The 21,230-nt window shown below is 40.2% G+C and overlaps 1 protein-coding gene across 2 annotated transcripts in view; it reads left to right on the forward strand.

The window, feature by feature from the left end:
• Positions 1–21,230, forward strand: part of LOC108041829 (transcriptional regulator ATRX homolog) — a 346,165-nt gene that overhangs the window by 70,944 nt on the left and 253,991 nt on the right. For both annotated transcript variants that reach the window (XM_044459226.1, XM_044459225.1), the window contains exons 2-3: positions 4,069–4,376; positions 4,440–4,561. In XM_044459226.1, coding sequence (XP_044315161.1) covers positions 4,164–4,376; positions 4,440–4,561 — 335 coding nt within the window. In that variant the 5' untranslated portion in view covers positions 4,069–4,163. The remainder of the gene's footprint in view (positions 1–4,068; positions 4,377–4,439; positions 4,562–21,230) is intronic.

Consider the following 21,230-nt stretch of genomic DNA (forward strand, 5'->3'; position numbering starts at 1 on the left):
CATGTTCATGAATCGGAAATGAAAATAGCCGCCAAATGTCCTCGTTACAACTAACGTAGCGTCGGACATTCTGAGAATGTATCGCATTGCGTGAACGCCGTCCAAGTCTTGATCTAAAAGCAGGCATTATTTCCAATTAAAACTTTTGCAATGTTTCGTTAACTCGATTTTTTACAGTTTTATGTACTTTTTTTTTATAGTTTATTGAACACGCCACACAAGGATGAACCTTGTTTTCGTGTATTGACTAATTATTTCTAAAGATCCCAAAAAATGCGGGTAACGGGTGCTCCATTCTTGAGCAAATCAGGTGTGGTCATAGCCGGTCAAAAGTTAATCAAGATGTGTTATTACAGAAGGCGACCGTGTCTGTCACGGCCGAGAATCCATAAGTCTGCCGGGTGTCGTCTGCGGAGACGCCGTCGACCCAGTGGTGTTGCAAGATGTCTTGCCAGACAGTTTGCATGTGTGAGCAAACGTTCCCGGTATCGACTTGAGGATTTACAAATCGTCTCTGTTACCGTCGGCACTCCCGTGTCCTGGAACATAACTCGGTTTTCTACATAATGGTGCCACTTCACCCCTAGCATCCGCCTGAGAGCCTTTGTAATGCATGTTTGCACCCTTTTTAGTGACGAATCACAGGCCGTGCCCCAGCAAGTGATTCCCCAGTTTAAGGTTGGGAGGACAATGGCCTTAAAAAGCCGCACCTTAGCTTCAAGGGATAGGCCGCTGCCTGGACGAAGGAGCCAGTCCATTTTGTCAAGTTTTGTTCTTGCTGATCCACAAACTCGATCAATTTGTCCCTTCCAACAAAGGCGACGGTCTAAGGTAACTCCGAGGTACGTCACCTTATCTTCGTGCTTGAGCCTATTTCCATCAATGTAAAGGCTACGCGAACGGCCAGGGCGGAGAGCAAAAGTGGCATGTCAACATTAAGCGCAATGTTCCATCGAGAGGCCCAGCACTCAAATTCGTCTAAGAATGTCTGGACACGTCGGGACGCAGACGTAGTGGTGCTACCAGCTGCAAGAAATGCAGTGTCATCTGCATATGTGGCCAGGAGTGTACCACGAGCAACTGGGTTTGGAAGATCCGAAGTGTAAATTGTATACAGGACCGGGCCAAGGACGCTTCCCTGCGGGACACCAGCACGAATTGGGCGAAGTCCAGAACGGTGTCCACGAATGTCTACAGCAAACTCCCTTTTATCTAAAAACGATACAACGAGATTCCAGAGCCTTTCAGGCAAAAGCGGCATTAGCTTGTAGAACAGTCCTTCGTGCCAAACCCTGTCAAAGGCCTGTCGAACATCGAGAAAAACGGCTGAGCAGTATTTGTGGTCTTCGAAAGCCCCCAGGACATGGTTAATTACTCTGTGCACTTGCTCGATAGCACTATGGCGACTACGGAAACCAAACTGGTGGTTCGGAAGTGCGTCTTCAAAGGCGTTAATAGCTAGAAGTCTACCAAGCATGATCCGCTCAAAAATCTTGGAGAAAGTGGACAGCAAACTAATCGGCCCATAAGATTCCGGGCAACATGGGTCTTTTCCTTTTTTTTAGTTTTATGTACAATAATGAAGGCATTATTTCCAAAGACTGCTGCTTAACAGTTTTTTGTATAACAATGAATACATCTCTTGAGCCGATAGCGACTTTTCCGGCAGGTTTTCCCAAAATTTTCTTTTGTATTAACCTTCCTCTGGCAATAACAAACAACTGAAATCAGTGACCTCAATATCCTTTTCTGCACCAAATAACTATCCTCCTCTCTTCTTCTCTCCTATCAGAATATAAAAAGCTTTCTTGATAGGCTTGTTGTTGTTGACTGAAAGCTCATATTTGAATTAATAACTTTCGAAGATTTAAATGAAATTGAATTCCTAGGTATACAAGTTATCGTTTCCCAGTAGTTTTATAAATATTACTTGCTTATATACTCGACCATCATCATCAGATCCCTATTTATGCGAATCGCCTTATTGAGCTCGTTTCAAATAAACTGTCAGAAAAAAATTAGTTACTAGTCCCCAGACTAAAACTTTCTTTAGCGCAGCATGACTTTATTGACGATTTGCTTGACATAACGCTATTTTAAGTAAACCACGTTCAGACCTCTGGTTTATTAGGATCGTCGCCACTTACGCAACACAAAGATGCCTATCAGAGAACAGAGTTTAATGAAAATTCGCAAAAGTCTGTTAATCGAATTCACAAGGCAAACTTTCATTGCTTACATTACAATATATTGAAATGCATGAACCTTTGAGAGTATATTGTAATGACTATATCATATTATTTCTAATACTGACTCGTTCCCAATATTAAAAGCATTAATTGTATTTTAATTAGCACGAAACTAGCATTATCTCGTTATTACAAGCATATCTGGGTGTAGTAAGGGCCCCTTGTTTTAATAAAAGGCTCCCGAAATTAATATTATATTGCTAGTCCCCTCCACTTTTTCCCTGTTCCTAATAACAGTGTTACATATTAATATATTTACCTTAAAATAAAGAACCCCAAATAAACGTTTGATAAATCAAATATACCGTCAGGACTCAGTCCTCAATTTCGACCTAGTCCTAAAAATGTTCTTTAATGAGAGGCTTATAGCCCACCCGGGAGGTAATAGTTGTCCTTTACAACATCAAAAACGATGTGGAAAAGAAGGACCCTATTGAATGATCTAACAATTGGTGTGTATAGCCAGTATACAATGGAAGTGGAGAATACCCACTTAAAAATAAAAACCGCATTTCTTAAATTGAAAAATATTTGGTTTCTCATACAATGCCTGTCTATAGAAGGGGCACACGACTGGTGATATCGCTTTTTAACTTCGTTACAATTTTTACTCATTGCTTCTTAAGCAACCAATAACTGTATCTCATATATGCGTTTATCTTTAAAAGTAAACGGTTTAATTTTGTTTGAATTATTTTTTTATTTGTTCCGATGGCTACATGATCCGATACTACCGAATCTGTCTACCTTCTAATTACAATAAAGAAGACTTTTGGACAAATGTAATCTCGTTCACTGCAAGGGTATAACCACAAGCAACAGCTAGACTTACATTTGGTGTTCAAAGTAAGTTAAGAATCCACTTATTGGTAGAAATATGATTACAAATCGAATCTACTATACCTTTAAATGTTCAATATCTCTGTGACCGGACAGATTTATTACACAATTAACCGTTACTGCGGTTGTCTTTCCCACTAATAATGAAGTTAGGTTTTTATACCCTTGCAGAGGGTATTATAATTTTGGTCAAAAGTGTGCAACGCAGTGAAGGAGACATCTCCGACCCTATAAAGTATATATATTCTTGATCAGGATCACCTCCTGAGTTGATATAGCCATGTCCGTCTGTCCGTCTGTCCGTCTGTCTGTCCGTCTGTCTGTTTCTACGCAAACTAGTCTCTCAGTTTTAAAGCTATCGAATTGAAACTTTGCACACACCCACCCTTCTTTCCTTTGCACGCAGTATATAAGTCGGAACGGCCGAGATCGGCCGACTATATCCTATAGCTGCCATATAACTGATTGATCGGAAATGCCATAACTTTGCTGTTTGTAAAGTTAGGAAGTTGGGATTTTCTATGCGTGTTATATTTGGCCAATCAATCCGATCTACCTAAGGATCGGCCGACTATATCCTATAGCTGCCATTTAACTGAACGATTGGAAATACCATAACTTTGGTGTTTGTAAAGTTAGGAAGCTGGGAGTTTCTATGGGTTTTATATTTGGTTAATCAATCCGACCTACCAAATTTCATAAGGATCGGCCGACTATATCCTATAGCTGCCATTTAACTGAACGATTGGAAATGCCATAACTTTGGTGTTTTTAAAGTTAGGAAGTTGGGATTTTTTATGAGTATTAAGAATGCATCATATGAATAATTTTGGAGAATATAATGTACATAATATTCTGCAAGGGTATATCAACTTCGGCTCCGCCCGAAGTTAGCTTTCCTTTCTTGTTTTTAAATATTCTCGTTTCCTTGTAATTATATTGTAAAATATTATAAAAAAAAATTATTTTATTATTTTAGATATAACAGCAAATCAGAGAACTTCAAATAAATGGATTAATGGCCAAGATTATTATAGATTAGATGGAAAAACTCCTAAGAATGTACGACATGAAATGATAAAACGATTTAATAGTGAATCGAATGGACGTGCTCGAGTTTTCCTAATATCATCCAGAGCTGGTGGTCAAGGCATCAATTTAATCGGCGCAAACAGAGTGATTATTCTCGACACTTCCTGGAATCCGTCTAACGATCAACAAAATATTTTTCGAATATTCCGACTGGGTCAAAATAAAAATTGTTATATTTATCGCCTGATTGCAATGGTATGGTTGGAAGAAATATATGAAAACTTATAAGTCCCTAATCTATTTTATCCTTTTTTACAGGGCACTATGGAGGAAAAGGTTTACTCTCGATCCGTTACAAAACAAGCAATGAGTTTCAGAGTAGTAGATGAACAGCAAATAGACAGACATTATAATATGGCCGAGCTGGCAGAACTTTACACGTAATAATTTAATATACATTTTTAATTTTGTTTGTAAGCGACCTTTAATGATTATATAATATTAAAGTTTTTCCGGCTCGAGGCCATCGGTTGAAAAATTGAAATTGAAAATTTGAAAAGAAAAGTTTATAAATTTTATTCTTCCAATATATTCCGGTTGCACTTCGGCAAACGTCTTTAGGGCAACTATTAAGAACATAAAACAAATACAAATAACATGAATTTAGACAACGAAAACTAAATTTAAAATTATTACACCTACGTAATTTTACACGCCTGTACCGTCGGAATTTTTATTTAAGACTGAACTACAAAACATACGTTAAAAATTGCGGTCATATTTACTTAAATAAAAATTTGTATTCATCTCCCCGTCCAACGGTGCAGGCGTGTAAAATTACGCAAGTGTAATAATTTTAAATTTTGTTTTTATTGTCTAAAATAATGTTATTTTTTTGTGTTTTATGTTGTTTATAGTTGCCCTAAAGACGGTTGCCGAAGTGCAACCGAAATATATAGGAAAAAATATAAAATAAAATTTATAAACTTTTGTTTTGAATTTTTTCTACCCATGACCTCCAGCCGGAAAAGCTTTAAAATAAATTTTTAAGATTTAATGCTATAAGCATATTTTTTTATATATATTTTTCACGCAAGAATGCTTCAATCCTAGGCAGCTAGCTTATCGGCCCCCTGTAAGTTCGGCTGTCTTGTTGTCTATTTGGTGCGTTGCTGAAGACTGTGGCAAAGGAACTGTTGCTGTTTGCCAACGATGGAGACATCGTATTCTCATTATATCCATTTGTCGAAAAGTCTTTCATAATGTGGGGATAGTAAACTGAAATCAATTAAAAGTAGGCCGAAAAAACAACTTCGACATCATTCGGGTCATCGATGCAGGAACTTTTGGCCTAGAGTTTAAAATAGCTTCCACTTCGTTAAACACGATTTAAAAGTAAAATTTACTTTGGAATCCGTTTTGGGAACAAAAGTCTTCGTGGATTTGACCGCGGCTCGCCAAATTCAACCGAAATCGACATGGGAGGTATAACGAAAAATTCAAAGCTTTTACAACTGATTTATTATTGAAGAAAGTTTAATAAAACGTCATCAAAAAGTTTTTGAAATCAAAAATGGTTGATTCTGGTAAAACGCTCAATGTTTTTTGTATCACCTGTTTCTTATAATGAAATAATTTTTCTTTCCTTAACGCAACCGCTCTGTCCGATCAAAGTAAAGTAGTGGTCCCAACACCTCATCTTGATTTAACGTCTAGATTACCGGCCAATACTGGTTTATAATGTGAGGATTACAATTTTCCTAACACTAAGCCTCTTTCTCAGCATCGCTATCATTTGAAATTTTTAACGGAAACAATGATCAGACAATTTCCAATCTACTTCCCCAGTTTTTTCAGACAAAATTTTCAGCTTCATCCCGTCCAAATCCGTCTAATTTATATGACATGTTCAGAAGAGAAGAAGTAACATCCGTATGGAGCATAAACTTACTCTACTTATGCAAGGTTTTTGCCAACTGAGATGACACTCAAAAACAATGATCGAAGCTTTCGCAAGTAGATTAATAAACAAAATCAAGAAAGGAAGCTAGCTTCGGCAAGCCTGAGTTTATATACCTTTTCAGTTATTGAAAAACGACTACATTTTGATTTCTATGCCTATATTACTAAAAACAAGAAAGGAAAGCTAACTTCGGGCGGAGCCGAAGTTGATATACCCTTGCAGAATACTCTGTAAATTATATTCTCCAAAATTATTCATATGATGCGTTCTTAATACTCATAAAAAATCCCAACTTCCTAACTTTAAAAACACCAAAGTTATGGCATTTCCAATCGTTCAGTTATATGGCAGCTATATGATATAGTCGGCCGATCCTTATGAAATTTGATAGGTCGGATTGATTGTCCAAAAATAAAACCCATAGAAAATCCCAACTTCCTAACTTAACAAACACCAAAGTTATGGCATTTCCGATCAAACAGTTATATGGCAGCTATAAGATATAGTCGGCCGATCCTTATGAAATTTGGTAGGTCGGATTGATTGGCCAAATATAAAACCCATAGAAAATTCCAACTTCCTAACTTTACAAACACCAAAGTTATGGCATTTCCGATCAATCAGTTATATGGCAGCTATAGGATATAGTCAGCCGATCCCGATCGTTCTGACTTATATACTGCGTGCAAAGGAAAGAAGGGTGTGTGCAAAGTTTCAATTCGATATCTTTAAAACTGAGAGACTAGTTTGCGTAGAAACAGACAGACGGACAGACGGACAGACAGACGGACAGACGGACATGGCTATATCAACTCAGGAGGTGATCCTGATCAAGAATATATATACTTTATAGGGTCGGAGATGTCTCCTTCACTGCGTTGCACACTTTTGACCAAAATTATAATACCCTCTGCAAGGGTATAACAAAGGAGCTATGTCGATTTTGCACTGCAATTTTTCATCGTTTCTATGGCAGCTACAGATATTGTTGTCCGAAGCGTAATTACGATAAAGTAAATAATTACAATATCTCAAAGAAATATTTTAATAGATAGAAAAACAGTAAATTTTTTTTCATTTTTATTGTTTTAACTTTTTGATTTCCCTATGGGAGCTATATGATATACATGTCCGATTTTTATCTAATTAAAACCGTTATTCCATAGTATTTAAATATAACCAAATCCCAAAGCACAAAAAAAAATTTAAGACAGCACAGTTATACTTTTTAAAATTTTTGTCAGATTGTCAGAGCCAAATCCGGCTCGTTTCGACTTATATACTACCTGCAATAGATAGACAACTTGGGAAAGTTTCAAGCAGATATCTTTAAAACTGAGGGACTAGTTTTCGAAGAAATGGACGGACAGACAGACGGACGGACAGACAGACTGACGGACAGACTGACGGACAGACAGACGGACGAACGGACGGATAGACGGACGGACAGACGTACGGACGGGTCGCAAACTCTTGACTGAAATTATAATATATAATAATATAATATATAATCTATATATATAAAAGAAAGTCGTGTTAGTTACTTCACTTATAACTCAAGAACGGCTAAACCGATTTAGCTGAAAATTGGCAGGGAGGTAGTTTAGAGCCAGGAGAAGGACATATGTTAGTTACTTCACATATAACTCAAGAACGGCTAAACCGATTTAGCTGAAAATTGGCAGGGAGGTAGTTTAGAGCCAGGAGAAGGACTTAGGGCATAGGATACTTTTTATCCCGTTCGACAGACATCAGTCACTATAAAACGTGGTATGACAAAAAAGAATCAGACTTGGAATGACAAAATAACAAAGCCAGCTATGTAATGACGTATGGATGACAATTTGATATTTGTAAGAAATCTATATATATAAAAGAAAGTCGTGTTAGTTACTTCACTTATAACTCAAGAACGGCTAAACCGATTTAGCTGAAAATTGGCAGGGAGGTAGTCTAGAGCCAGGAGAAGGACATAGGACATAGACTACTTTTTATCCCGTTCGACAGACGTCAGTCACTATAAAACGTGGTATAACAAAAAAGAATCAGACTTGGAATGCCAAAATAACAAAGCCAGCTATGTAATGACGTATGGATGACAATTTGATATTTGTAGCAAATCAATAATAAAACTATTTCTATTAAATAAATATTACCCATTCGTATAAGCAGTGAAGTGAAGTTTAATTAATAGTGCCGCGACCAAGACGATCGAATCTTTCCCGACTAAGCCGTGATGCAAGAAGAATAAGAAATACTGTAAATGAAAGGACTGAAGAAAAACGCGATATTGTGCTTACACGTCGCGATACTGCAACTGCAAACAAATATCTGAAACTCATCGATCATATGACACATTGCAATACCCTCTGATGTTTTGGCAAGGAGAAGATGGATATTATTTTAATATTAAAATGAAAAATCCATTGAATGGTGAAGAAACTACAAAGAAAGTTAGCTCAATGAATTATTACAACATATTGTTTGATGATTCGTCAAAACGCTGATAACTATTTGCTGCGGTTTCGTCAATTGTTTCAGCAGTATTGCGTTGACAAGTATGTTAGAATAGAAACAGAACGTTTAACATTCATTAGGTTGAACCAAGCCAAACTGCGTGCTGAGGAGTACATCCATTTTCGTAATGCAGTTAGTACTGAAGGAAATGCAGCTAATATTGGTCGATTAACTATTCTGCCGGCGACATACATTGGTAGTCCACGTCATATGCATGAATATGCACAAGATGCAATGACATATGTTCGTCATTACGGTAGGCCCGATCTCTTTATTAACTTTACCTGTAATCCAAAATGGATAGAATTTACTCAATTGCTGCTTCCCGGACAAACATCAAGTGATAGACACGACATCACAGCACGTATGTATATTCAGGAAAAAAATTCGATCCCTGATGAACTTTATTGTTAAACAACGCGTCTTTGGAGATACTCGATGCTGGATGTATTCAATCGAATGGCAAAAGCGAGGCCTGCCGCACGCACACATACTTATTTGGTTAGTGGAAAGAATTCAGCCTGACCAAATAGATGATATCATATGTGCCGAGATTCCTGATTATGAAGTCGATCCAGACCTACATGATGTTGTTACCACTAATATGATTCATGGACCGTGTGGTGCCATCAATCCCCAATCACATTGCATGATCGATGGAAAGTGCTCTAAACGATATCCACGGAAATTAACGGCGGAGACTGTCACTGGCAATGATGGTTATCCGCTGTATCGGCGTCGATCACCAGATGACAACGGTCGAACTGTCACAACGAAAGTGAATAGAATTAATTTCGTTGTCGACAACAGTTGGATTGTTCCATATTCGCCAATTATTTCTAAATAGTTCAAGACACAATGCAACGTTGAACACTGCAATTCAGTTAAGTCCATAAAATATATTTGCAAATATGTCACGAAAGGCAGTGATATGGCGGTTTTTGGATTGCAATCCTCGAATACCAACGATGAAATTTCACGCTATTAAGTTGGTTGTCATCCTACTGTTACGCATTTGGCGGTGCATCTGGAGAATGGTCAACGATGTACAATTTTGTTTATGTAAAGCTGCTTAGGCATGCAACTCTTGGTAGATGAAATTTAACATTGCTGTCCATGCCAGAATAGCGACTCAGAGTCAGACTCTGAGAGACTTCTAATTACTTCTACACCGAGGCAGGCGGCTACCAGTGCCGCTCCCAATACAAACATGTCCATAAACGCGGATCAGCTCCAGGCTGTCATCCAGGCGGCTATCGCCAACGCCCTAATAGAAAAGGCCGGCGAGGACCAGCGCAGGGAGAATGAAATGCGCCAAACTATAGAGAACTTAGCTAGGCAGGTGGCAGAGGCGCGGATATCACCCGCCCAGATGGAAACCCCCAGATTAAAGTTTATGAACCGATGGATATCTCAGGCAATGTTCAATGCAACGAGCCCTTAGACGCCGTTAAATGCCTTCCCGAATTTACGGGGGCACAAGAGACATATGTCTCTTGGCGGCAAGCGGCAGTAGCTGCATATTATATATTTAGAAATTATGTAAATAGCTCACGCCATTACCAGGCGGTAATTATTATTAGGAGCAAAATTAGGGGCCCTGCTGATGCCGTGCTATCTTCGTTTGGCACTGTATTGAATTTTGATGCGATTATAAATCGCCTCGATTTCACATACAGTGACAAGCGACCGATGCATGTCATAGAACAAGAGATGGGCACCCTCAGGCAGGGAAATCTCTCTCTGCTACAATATTATGATTAGGTCGAGAAAAAATTGACCCTCCTCACAAACAAAGCCACCATGTCGCACGACGCCTCGGCGGCAATGGTCCTATGCGAAAAATTCCGGGATGATGCCCTTCTAGTATTCATCTCGGGATTAAAACGCAGCCTCACAGATGTCCTCTTCTCGGCAAAGCCGAAGGACATGCCAACAGTGCTTGCTTGGGCCCAAGAAGTGGAGGCAAACCACGAGAGGTATTCCTTCGTGGCTTCGTTTGCAAGGAGGATAAAGAAAAGAAACAATATCCAAGGACGCAGGAGCGCCAACAGGCCACTCCTCAAAACAATTTCCAAACAGGTGCTAGCAAGAATCCGTATTTCACAAAGCAGCACAAAGTTCAAATCCACTCTGCTCCACGCGGTGATAGGCCTCATGAGAATACTCCCGAGCCCATGGACATCGACCCTTCGCTGTCCAGGATGTTCAAGCCATCTCAAGCGCCGGCTTACCAAAACAGGAAACCGGCCGTGTCCGATCGATCTGGCCCGCACAAGAGGCAGAGAGTTAACAACATTGCGCAGAGCGAGGGCGAAACCGAGGGCAAATACACCGCCGCAGCCTCAGGCGCGGTCCAGGAAATCAATGATGACGCCATTCATGAATATGATTCGGACGTTATTAATTTTTTAGGGGAAAATCCCTGCTACCCGTCATCAGACAAAGAGTAGCAGGAGTAGAAATGAAGCTTTTGGTAGATACGGGCGCATCAAAAAATTTCATCCGTCCATACGAAGGATTGAAAGGCATCCGCCCGGTAGAATCGCCATTTACGATACATTCTATCCATGGCGTCACCACCATCACTAGGAAGTGCTTTGTCTCCCTATTCAACTTGAAGGCCACGTTCTTCATATTACCAGATTTGTCCTCCTTTGATGCCATAATTGGCCTTGACCTGTTAAAACAGGCAGGGGCATCGTTTTGTCTAACTTCCGGCCACCTCAAATGGGGCTCCGAAGTGGAACAGTTAGAATTCCAATCGTGCCCCGACGTCAATTTTACCAACATTGATTGCTCGGACGCCCCGTCTCTAGCTAGAGAGGCCTTTATAAAAATGCTCGGCGAACGAAAAAAGCCTTTGCAAACGCCAACGAGGCTCTACCTTACAACACGTCGGTGGTAGCTACCATCAGGACGGTTAGTGAGGAGCCCATTTATGCCAAGCTTTACCCATACCCAATGGGGGCAGCTGATTTTGTCAATAACGAAATCCAAGAGTTGCTAAAAAATGGCATAATACAAAAGTCAAAGTCCCCCTACAACAACCCAATATGGGTAGTAGACAAAAAGGGCACTGACGAAACGGGCAACCGCAAAATGCGGCTCGTATTGGACTTTCGCAAATTGAACGAGAGGACGATACCTGATCGCTATCCTATGCCAAATATCTCTATGATACTAAGGAATTTAGGCAAAGCCAAATACTTCACAACACTCGATTTGAAGTCTGGCTACCACCAGATCACTCTGGCAGAGCGTGACCGTGAAAAAACTTCCTTTTCCGTTAACGGAGGAAAGTACGAGTTTCGCCGGCTACCGTTTGGTTTGAAGAATGCTGCCAGCATCTTCCAAAGAACCATCGACGACATACTGCGAGAGCAGATTGGCAAATTTTGCTATGTCTATGTTGATGATGTCATCGTCTTCTCAGAAGACGTGGATTGGGTTCTTAAGAGCCTGCACGACGCCAACATTAAGAAAAGCGTTAACTTTTTGGGCTTTATTGTCACCAGCAACGGTACCACAACTGACCCAGAAAAAATTAAGGACATTCAGGAATTCCCCGAACCCAAAAATATATTCGAGGTGAGATCGTTCCTTGGCCTGGCCAGTTATTACCGATGCTTCATTAAAGATTTTGTATCAATAGCTAGGCCCATCTCCGATATCCTGAAAGGGGAGCATGGAAGTGTCAGTAGGCACAGTTCAAAAAATATCCAGGTGCAATTTAGCGAACAGCAACGACTTGCTTTCCAAAAGTTGCGTAACATTCTGGCTTCAGAGGATGTCATCCTCAGCTACCCTGATTACAAGAAGGCATTCGATCTAACGACGGATGCCTCGGCATTTGGCATTGGCGCGGTACTATCCCAAGAGGGAAGACCCATCACCATGATATCTAGGACCCTAAAACACCAAGAAGTTAACTACGCTACTAACGAGCGTGAACTGTTAGCCATAGTCTGGGCACTGGCAAAATTACGCCATTACTTATATGCAGTAAAAGATATAAATATCTATACTGACTACCAGCCATTGACATTCGCAGTATCGGAATCCAATCCGAATGCGAAAATCAATCGATGGAAAGCTCGCATCGACGAGTCCGGCGCCAAAATGTTTTATAAGCCCGGCAAAGAGAATCTCGTTGCGGATGCCCTCTCCAGACAGCAACTTAATGTTGTGTAGGCGGAAAAAGCTTATTCGTGTGCGGCCACTATTCACAGTGAAGTGTCGCTCACACACACCATCGAAACCACGGATAAGCCATTGAATTGCTTTCAGAACCAGATAACTCGGGAGGAAGCACGCTTTCCGTCTCAACGCAGCTTTGTGCTCTTCGGAAACAAGAGACGGCACAACATTGACTTCATATGCAAGGAGTCACTGCTTGAGGAGCTCGCGGACGTTATAGTCCCCAAAGGCGTAAACGCCATTCATTGCGATCTGCATACGCTGGCAATGATACAGGATGAATTGGTCCGGCAATTCCCAGCCACCAAATTCTGGCACTGTAAAAACCGTATTACAGATATTTTCGCAGTCGCTGAGAGACGAGAAATCCTCACCACTGAGCATAATAGGGCTCACAGATCTGCACAGGAGAATGTCAAGCAGGTACTTTCGGAATACTATTTCCCGAAAATGACCAAGTTAGCGAATGAAATCGTCACTAACTGCAAGACCTGCGCTAAAGCTAAAAATGACAGGCATCCTAAAAAACACGAACTCGGCGAAACGCCAGTACCGTCGCATGTGGGAGAAATGCTACACATAGACATTTTCTCCACTGATAAGAAATACTTCCTCACATGCATTGACAAATTTTCAAAGTTTGCAATGGTCCAACCAATTCCCTCTAGAACAATAGAGGATCTCAAACCGGCTTTACTACAACTTCTTAACGTCTTCCCTAAAGCCAGAGTCATTTACTGCGACAATGAACCCTGTCCGTTGCGTCTGTCAAAATATTACAATCCGTTAACATTTTACATTTCATTATTAAATTTCCAAAAATTATATCAGCATGTGTCAAGATCACAGTTTTTCCCGTGTCACACCATGACACAGTACTTAGGCTTTAGGACAAGGTCATAGCAGATTGCAACGGAGAGATTCACACTGTCAAAAACTGCTCCGTGTCACCTGGAGCCACATTTTGTCAACTGGCGCTGAGAAGATCATGCGCCCAAGAACTCCACGCTGGGGGTATTGCGCACTGCGATATCCAACATAGCGATTTGCTCCCTATCACCCACGTAGATGAAGGCATTATCATCATAAACGATCGCCCAGCTCGTGTCAGGGCGGACAACGGCACTTACGTCCACTTACGAGGAACTCACCTTCATTGAGAGTGCCATGGTTAACGAAACCCGTTACGTCAATCACGACGTGGCCCGGAAAAGGGTACCAGGAGTGGCTAGCTCGCCTTCCCTGAACATCACTCTAGAGCACAACATTCTCAGCCTTCCATACCTTCACCGCTTGAGTGAACGTAACTTGGAACATATTAAGCAATTCGGGGAAGATATCAACGGCTATCGTTTACACCAGATAATGCTAATCGCAGGAGCGATCTGCTGCGCGTTGATCTGCGTCGGCCTCACTTATCGGCGAGTCACCCAGGTCAGGAGATCCACGGCCCAACTAAGGGAGGTGATTGCCCAAATAGGGTCGGCCGAGGGCGGCCTTAATTCTGAGGGGGGAATAGTTAACTAAGTTAACCGGGCGACGGCAATGACCGATCGTCCGAAGGCTCGCTCCGGCCAAATTGCTGACAAAGCATCTGGCCGGAAGCTCGTGCATAGCCGGCAAAGACTACCCATTGGAGTGGCAGCTATGAGTCTCTTTTTTGTTAGCTTTAAGTTTCAGTTTAGATTTGACTTTATATGAATAAAGAGCTGTCGCTCATACAAATTATACTCCGACAACCGTCGTTAAATTCTTATTACTGAAAAACTGTCTGAGTCCTTAGGCCAGCAAGTAAAGAAGGGCAGTCACCCTTCCAACGTAATCTTCGTAATTCATCTTGGAGAATTCTTCGGCCAGCCGGCCAACTACCACAGCGACGAACCTTGCCACCCGCACCCCCCTGGATAAGCTGCAACTGTGAGGAACGACCCGTGGGATATTTAAAAAATTAATTTGTATACAGTTCATCTAAAGAATAATGAATGTTTCTATTTGCGGTTGTTGCTGGTAAATGTGCATGGGCCAACGTCATTTGAGTCACTACGAGCTATTAATGGTGTAATATTCCCAACATATCGTACTGCATGTGAAGAATTTAAGTTATTAGAAAACGATAGTCATTGGGATACGGCAATCGCTGAAGCCATTATCTTTACATCTCCTAGTCAGATACGCACATTATTCGCTATCATAATTTCGACATGTTTTCCATCAAACCCATGTAACCTGTGGCACAAATACAAGGATAATATGTCAGAAGATATTTTACATCAAATTCGTGTCAGTTCCAGAAATCACGATATTGAGATGAATGAGGAGATACATAATCGTGCTTTAGTCTTGATCGAAGATATGTGTTACCTCATGTGCGGTAATTTATTAATCAGGTTAGGAATGCCAGCACCATATCGTGAAAGGAATGACGCATTTAATCGAGAATTGGAACGGGAACGTGAATATGATCACCAGGAATTAGATTTAGTAGTTCAAACGAATATGATTCTTTAATGAAGGCAATCGATGATGAAAATGGTGGTTTATATTTCCTAGATGCCCCTGGTGGAACTGGAAAGACATTCCTCATGTCATTAGTTTTAGCAACTGTTCGGGCGAGATCTAACATAGCGGTTGCAGTTGCTTCTTCTGGAATAGCAGCCACGTTTTTAGAAGGATGCCGTACGGCTCATTCAGCATTCAAATTACCGTTAAATCTTCAAACTATTGAAGAACCAACGTGTAATATTGCAAAAAACTCAGCAATGGCCAAAGTTTTAGCGGTATCTAAAATCATCATCTGGGACGAATGCACAATGGCGCATAAACGTGCATTAGAAGCACTTAACCGAGCTTTAAAAGGAATGATTTTACTTTCTGGCGATTTCCGCCAAATACTGCCAGTAATTCCAATACGGCTGCCGACGAAATAAACGCTTGCCTCAAATCGTCAAATCTATGGCGCCATGTGAAGAAACTGCAACTGACAACAAACATCAGAGTTACATTGCTTAATGATACATCTGCTGAAGATTTCTCGGATCAATTTCTGACTATCGGTAATGGTCAAGTACCTGTCGAAATAATTATGAATGATTAATATACGTATTTAATTTTTTTTGTATTTTTTCCAATAAAAACAAAACTGCTTATTTATTGACATTAAGATAAGACGGAACAAAGTTCGCCGGGTCAGCTAGTATATAATAAAAAAAGTATAATAAATCAACGTGCGGCTTGTAACATTGCCAAGACCGACACAGAAACACTAAACCATCATTTGAAGTTACCCCAGAAACATAAAATCCAAGAGATAAATTCATTTTTGATTTATATATGATCAATAGCGTTGATAGGAGTCCACAGCAGAGATTAGGTAGGAGCATACTCAGAATATTCTATGAAATTGGCAAGCTTAAAGAAATAAAAGCTGATTAAGATTTCGCATTTATCTGTGCAGCTTTTAATCTATGCCTAAAACCAGAAAATGTCTCAGTCACAGTAGAAACAATTAAAAAAAACGGGTTCCACCTGGCCGAGCGCCTTCCTCAATGGTCCACAACCGCCTTTCTGGAGCCTACACAAAGGGGCATAGAGTACTGGAAGCCGAAATGCAGTGTAAAGCAGTCACTTCGACATCGCAAGAACAGTGGACCAACAACATTAACCACAACATTGACATCAGTGACAGCAACAATAGCAACAGCAACACCACCTGCACTAGTTACAGCGGTAATCGTAATCCGAACCAGCTCACAGGAAACCAGGAAACCTCAGCGTATCAGAAACCACCCCCGATTGTAGTCAAAAACAAGAGAGAACGCTATAGTCGGGTGCCCCGACTATCAGATACCCGTTACTCAGGTAAAGGGAGTGCGAGGGAGATGGAGATAGAAACTTTGATCACGCATAACTTTTTAACGAATGGTCCGATTTGAAAAATTTCTTCAACATTTCGATAGGTATTGATAAACACAATAAAACTGCATTTTTACTTTTCCGAAATATTTAAATTTTTAAAATCGTATATAAGCGATTGTGGGCGTTAAAGGGGGCGTGGCACCTTTTTGAAACAAACTTGCGCTGCGCAGGAACTCCTAGAATCTGCATGCAAAATGCCAATCTTCTAGCTTTTATAGTTTCCGAGATCTCAGCGTTCATACGGACAGACAGACGGACAGACAGACGGACAGACGGACATGGCTAGATCGACTCGGCTAGTGATCCTGATCAAGAATATATATACTTTATAGGGTCGGAAACGCTTCCTTCTAGCTGTTACATACTTTTGCACGAATACAATATACCCTTTTACTCTACGAGTAACGGGTATAATCAGATCCACTGATGTGATCGTCCACCCAACGAAATACCCCTGCCACTTAGACAATTTTGTTTTGATCCTGGCTGCAGACTCCGATGCGTACAGATACATTAATGTACCATTTCATACCTGGCAGCTTAAAGAGGAAAAATCCTTCCGCATAGTCATGCGAGGTGTACATCACTCCATCCTGGAGGAGGACATTAAGCAAAGTCTGACCTTGCTTGGCCACAATGTGCGCTTCATTTACAGACCTGGAAGCCGTTTCGACAAAGCAAAGCTCGTCAAGCTTTGTCAAGTTAGAACAAGACGCCAACAACAAAGAAATTAGCTTAAGATGCTCTGTATTCAACGAGTTCATGTTGCACTTCCTCATAAAAAGGCCGATGTCGTTCAATGTTTTTGATGCCAAAAAAATAACTGGCATAAGAAATTTTTTCTTTGTTGGAGCTGGAGCTGGAGCTCAATGCATTGACATTGTTGGTCAGCGAAACACACTTCCCCGGTCATATAATAAGCAATTCATCAATCAAATCATGAGGCCGATCGTCCTGTCTCAAATACCAACATAAAAGGGCTCAATGGGTCGCAATTAAAGTTAAAACGACCACGGTGGAATGGTCATTGCGTTTATTTATTGCCCACCTAATTTTCAGCGCACCACCATCGACTTCAGAATACTATTTGATAAATTAGGACCCAATTTTCTAATTGCTAGAGACTGGAATGCACACCATCGACTTTGGGGCTCTCAAAACTGCACAGCCAGGAAGAGCATTGGCAGACTGTATTTATAGTGTCAATATCAAGGTCCTTGCAACCGGAGGGCCCAAACAGGTCAGCCGGAATACCTTGCTGCGTCGTACCGACTAATATGCTTGCTGCCCACATTCACTAAAATATTCGAGAGAATATTTCTTTGTGAATGATGGCAGTACGAAGTGTTAAGGATGCCATTCCAGAATACCAGTTCGGCTTCAGGAATCACCATGGAACCACGGAAAAAGCGCACAAAGTTACTCAACATATTTTGGATGCCTTTGAGAATAGACAGTACAGCTCTGCTACCTTTTTGGACGTAAAGAAAGCTTTCGATAGAGTGCTATTTAAGCTGAAGACTCTCTTGTCAACTGCGCAGTATCTCCTTCTCAAAACATATCTGCTGGAAAGTAGCTTCTTGATTAAAGTAAGATGCGAAAGGTCATCCATCAGATGTATACGAGCTGGCGTACCACTAGGTAGTGTTTTTATTACCGTGCTGTACACCCTTTTTGTACCTCTACTTGACAATCCGTTTTGCGAACAAAAGTCTTCGTGGCTTTGACCGCGGCTCGCCAAATTCCACTGAAATAGACATGGGAGGTATAACGAAAAATTCAAAGCTTTTACAACTGATTTATTATTGAAGAAAGTTTAATAAAACGTCATCAAGCAGTTTTTGAAATCAAAAATGGTTGATTCTGGTAAAACGCTCAATGTTTTTTGTATCACCTGTTTCTTATAGTGAAATAATTTTTCTTTCCTTAACGCAACCGCTCTGTCCGATCAAAGTAAAGTAGTGGTCCCAACACCTCACGTCTAGATTACCGGCCAATACTGGTTTATAATGTGAGGATTACAATTTTCCTAACACTAAGCCTCTTTCTCAGCATCGCTATCATTTGAAATTTTTAACGGAAACAATGATCAGACAATTTCCCATCTACTTCCCCAGTTTTTTCAGACAACATTTTCAGCTTCATCCCGTCCAAATCCGGATAATTTATATGCCATGTTCAGAAGAGAAGAAGTAACATCCGTATAGAGCATAAGCTTACTCTACTCATGCAAGGCTTTTGCCAACTGAGATGACACTCAAAAACAATGATCGAAGCTTTCGCAAGTAGATTAATAAACAAAATCAAGAAAGGAAGCTAGCTTCGGCAAGCTTAGGCTTATATACCTTTTCAGTTATTAAAAAAACGACAACATTTCGATGTCTATGCCTATATTACTAAAAACAAAGGAGCTATGTCGATTTTGCACTGCAATTTTTCATCGTTTCTGTGGCAGCTGCAGATATTGTTGTCCGAAGCGTAATTAAGATAAAGTAAATAGTTACAATATCTCAAAGAAATATTTTAATAGATAGAAAAACAGTAAAAAAATTTTTTTTCATTTTTATTGTTTTAACATTTTGATTTTCCTATGGGAGCTATGTGATATACATGTCCGATTTTTATCTAATTAAAACCGTTATTTCATAGTATTTAAACATAACCAAATCCCAAAGAACGAAAAAAAAATTTAAGACAGCACAGTTATACTTTTTAAAATTTTTGTCAGATTGTTCCTATGGGAGCCAAATCTGGCTCGTTTCGACTTATATACTATCTGCAATAGATAGACAACTTGGGAAAGTTTCAAGCAGATATCTTTAAAACTGAGGGACTAGTTTTCGTAGAAACGGACGGACAGACAGACGGACGGACAGACGGACGAACGGACGGATAGACGGACGGATAGACGGACGGATAGACGGACGGATAGACGGACGGACAGACGTACGGACGGTTCGCAAACTCTTGACTGAAATTATAATCTATAATAATATAATATATAATCTATATATATAAAAGAAAGTCGTGTTAGTAACTTCACTTATAACTCAAGAACGGCTAAACCGATTTAGCTGAAAATTGGCAGGGAGGTAGCTTAGAGCCAGGAGAAGGACATAGGACATAGGATACTTTTTATCCCGTTCGACAGACGTCAGTCACTATAAAACGTGGTATAACAAAAAAGAATCAGATTTGGAATGACAAAATAACAAAGCCAGCTATATAATGACGTATGGATGACAATTTGATATTTGTAAGAAATCAATAATAAAACTATTTCTATTAAATAAATATTACCCATTCGTATAAACAGTGAAGTGAAGTTTAATTAATAATGCCGCGACCAAGACGATCGAATCTTTCCCGACTAAGCCGTGATGCAAGAAGAATACGAAATACTATAAATGAAAGGACTGAAGAAAAACGCGATATTGTGCTTATACGTCGCGATACTGGGTAACTGCAACAAATATCTGAATCTCATCGATCATATGACACATTGCAATACCCTCTGATGTTTTGGCAAGGAGAAGATGGATTTTATTTTAATATTAAAATGAAAAATCCATTGAATGGTGAAGAAACTGCAAAGAAAGTTAGCTCAATGAATTATTACAACATATCGTTTGATGATTCGTCAAAACGCTGATAACTATTTGCTGTTGACATGTATGTAAAAATAGAAACAGAACGTTTAACATTCATTAGGTTGAACCAAGCCAAACTGCGTGCTGAGGAGTACATCCATTTACGTGATGCAGTTAGTACTGAAGGAAATGCAGCTAATATTGGTCGATTAACTATTCTGCCGGCGACATACATTGGTAGTCCACGTCATATGCATGAATATGCACAAGATGCAATGACATATGTTCGTCATTACGGTAGGCCCGATCTCTTTATTAATTTTACCTGTAATCCAAAATGGATAGAATTTACTCAATTGCTGCTTCCCGGACAAACATCAAGTGATAGACACGACATCACAGCACGTATGTATATTCAGGAAAAAAATTCGATCCCTGATGAACTTTATTGTTAAACAACCCGTCTTTGGAGATACTCGATGCTGGATGTATTCAATCGAATGGCAAAAGCGAGTCCTGCCGAACGCTCACATACTTATATGGTTAGTGGAAAGAATTCAGCCTGACCAAATAGATGATATCATATGTGCTGAGATTCCTGATTATGAAGTCGATCCAGACCTACATGAAGTTGTTACTACTAATATGATTCATGGACCGTGTGCTGCCATCAATCCCCAATCACCTTGCATGATCGATGGAAAGTGCTCTAAACGATATCCACGGAAATTAACGGCGGAGACTGTCACTGGCAATGATGGTTATCAGCTGTATCGGCGTCGATCACCAGATGACAACGGTCGAACTGTCACAACGAAAGTGAATAGAACTAATTTCGTTGTCGACAACAGTTGGATTGTTCCATATTCGCCAATTATTTCTAAATCGTTCAAGACACATTGCAACGTTGAATACTGCAATTCA

This window comes from Drosophila rhopaloa, unplaced genomic scaffold (assembly GCF_018152115.1).
Source record: "Drosophila rhopaloa isolate 14029-0021.01 unplaced genomic scaffold, ASM1815211v1 contig_179, whole genome shotgun sequence".
Taxonomy (NCBI): domain Eukaryota; kingdom Metazoa; phylum Arthropoda; class Insecta; order Diptera; family Drosophilidae; genus Drosophila; species Drosophila rhopaloa.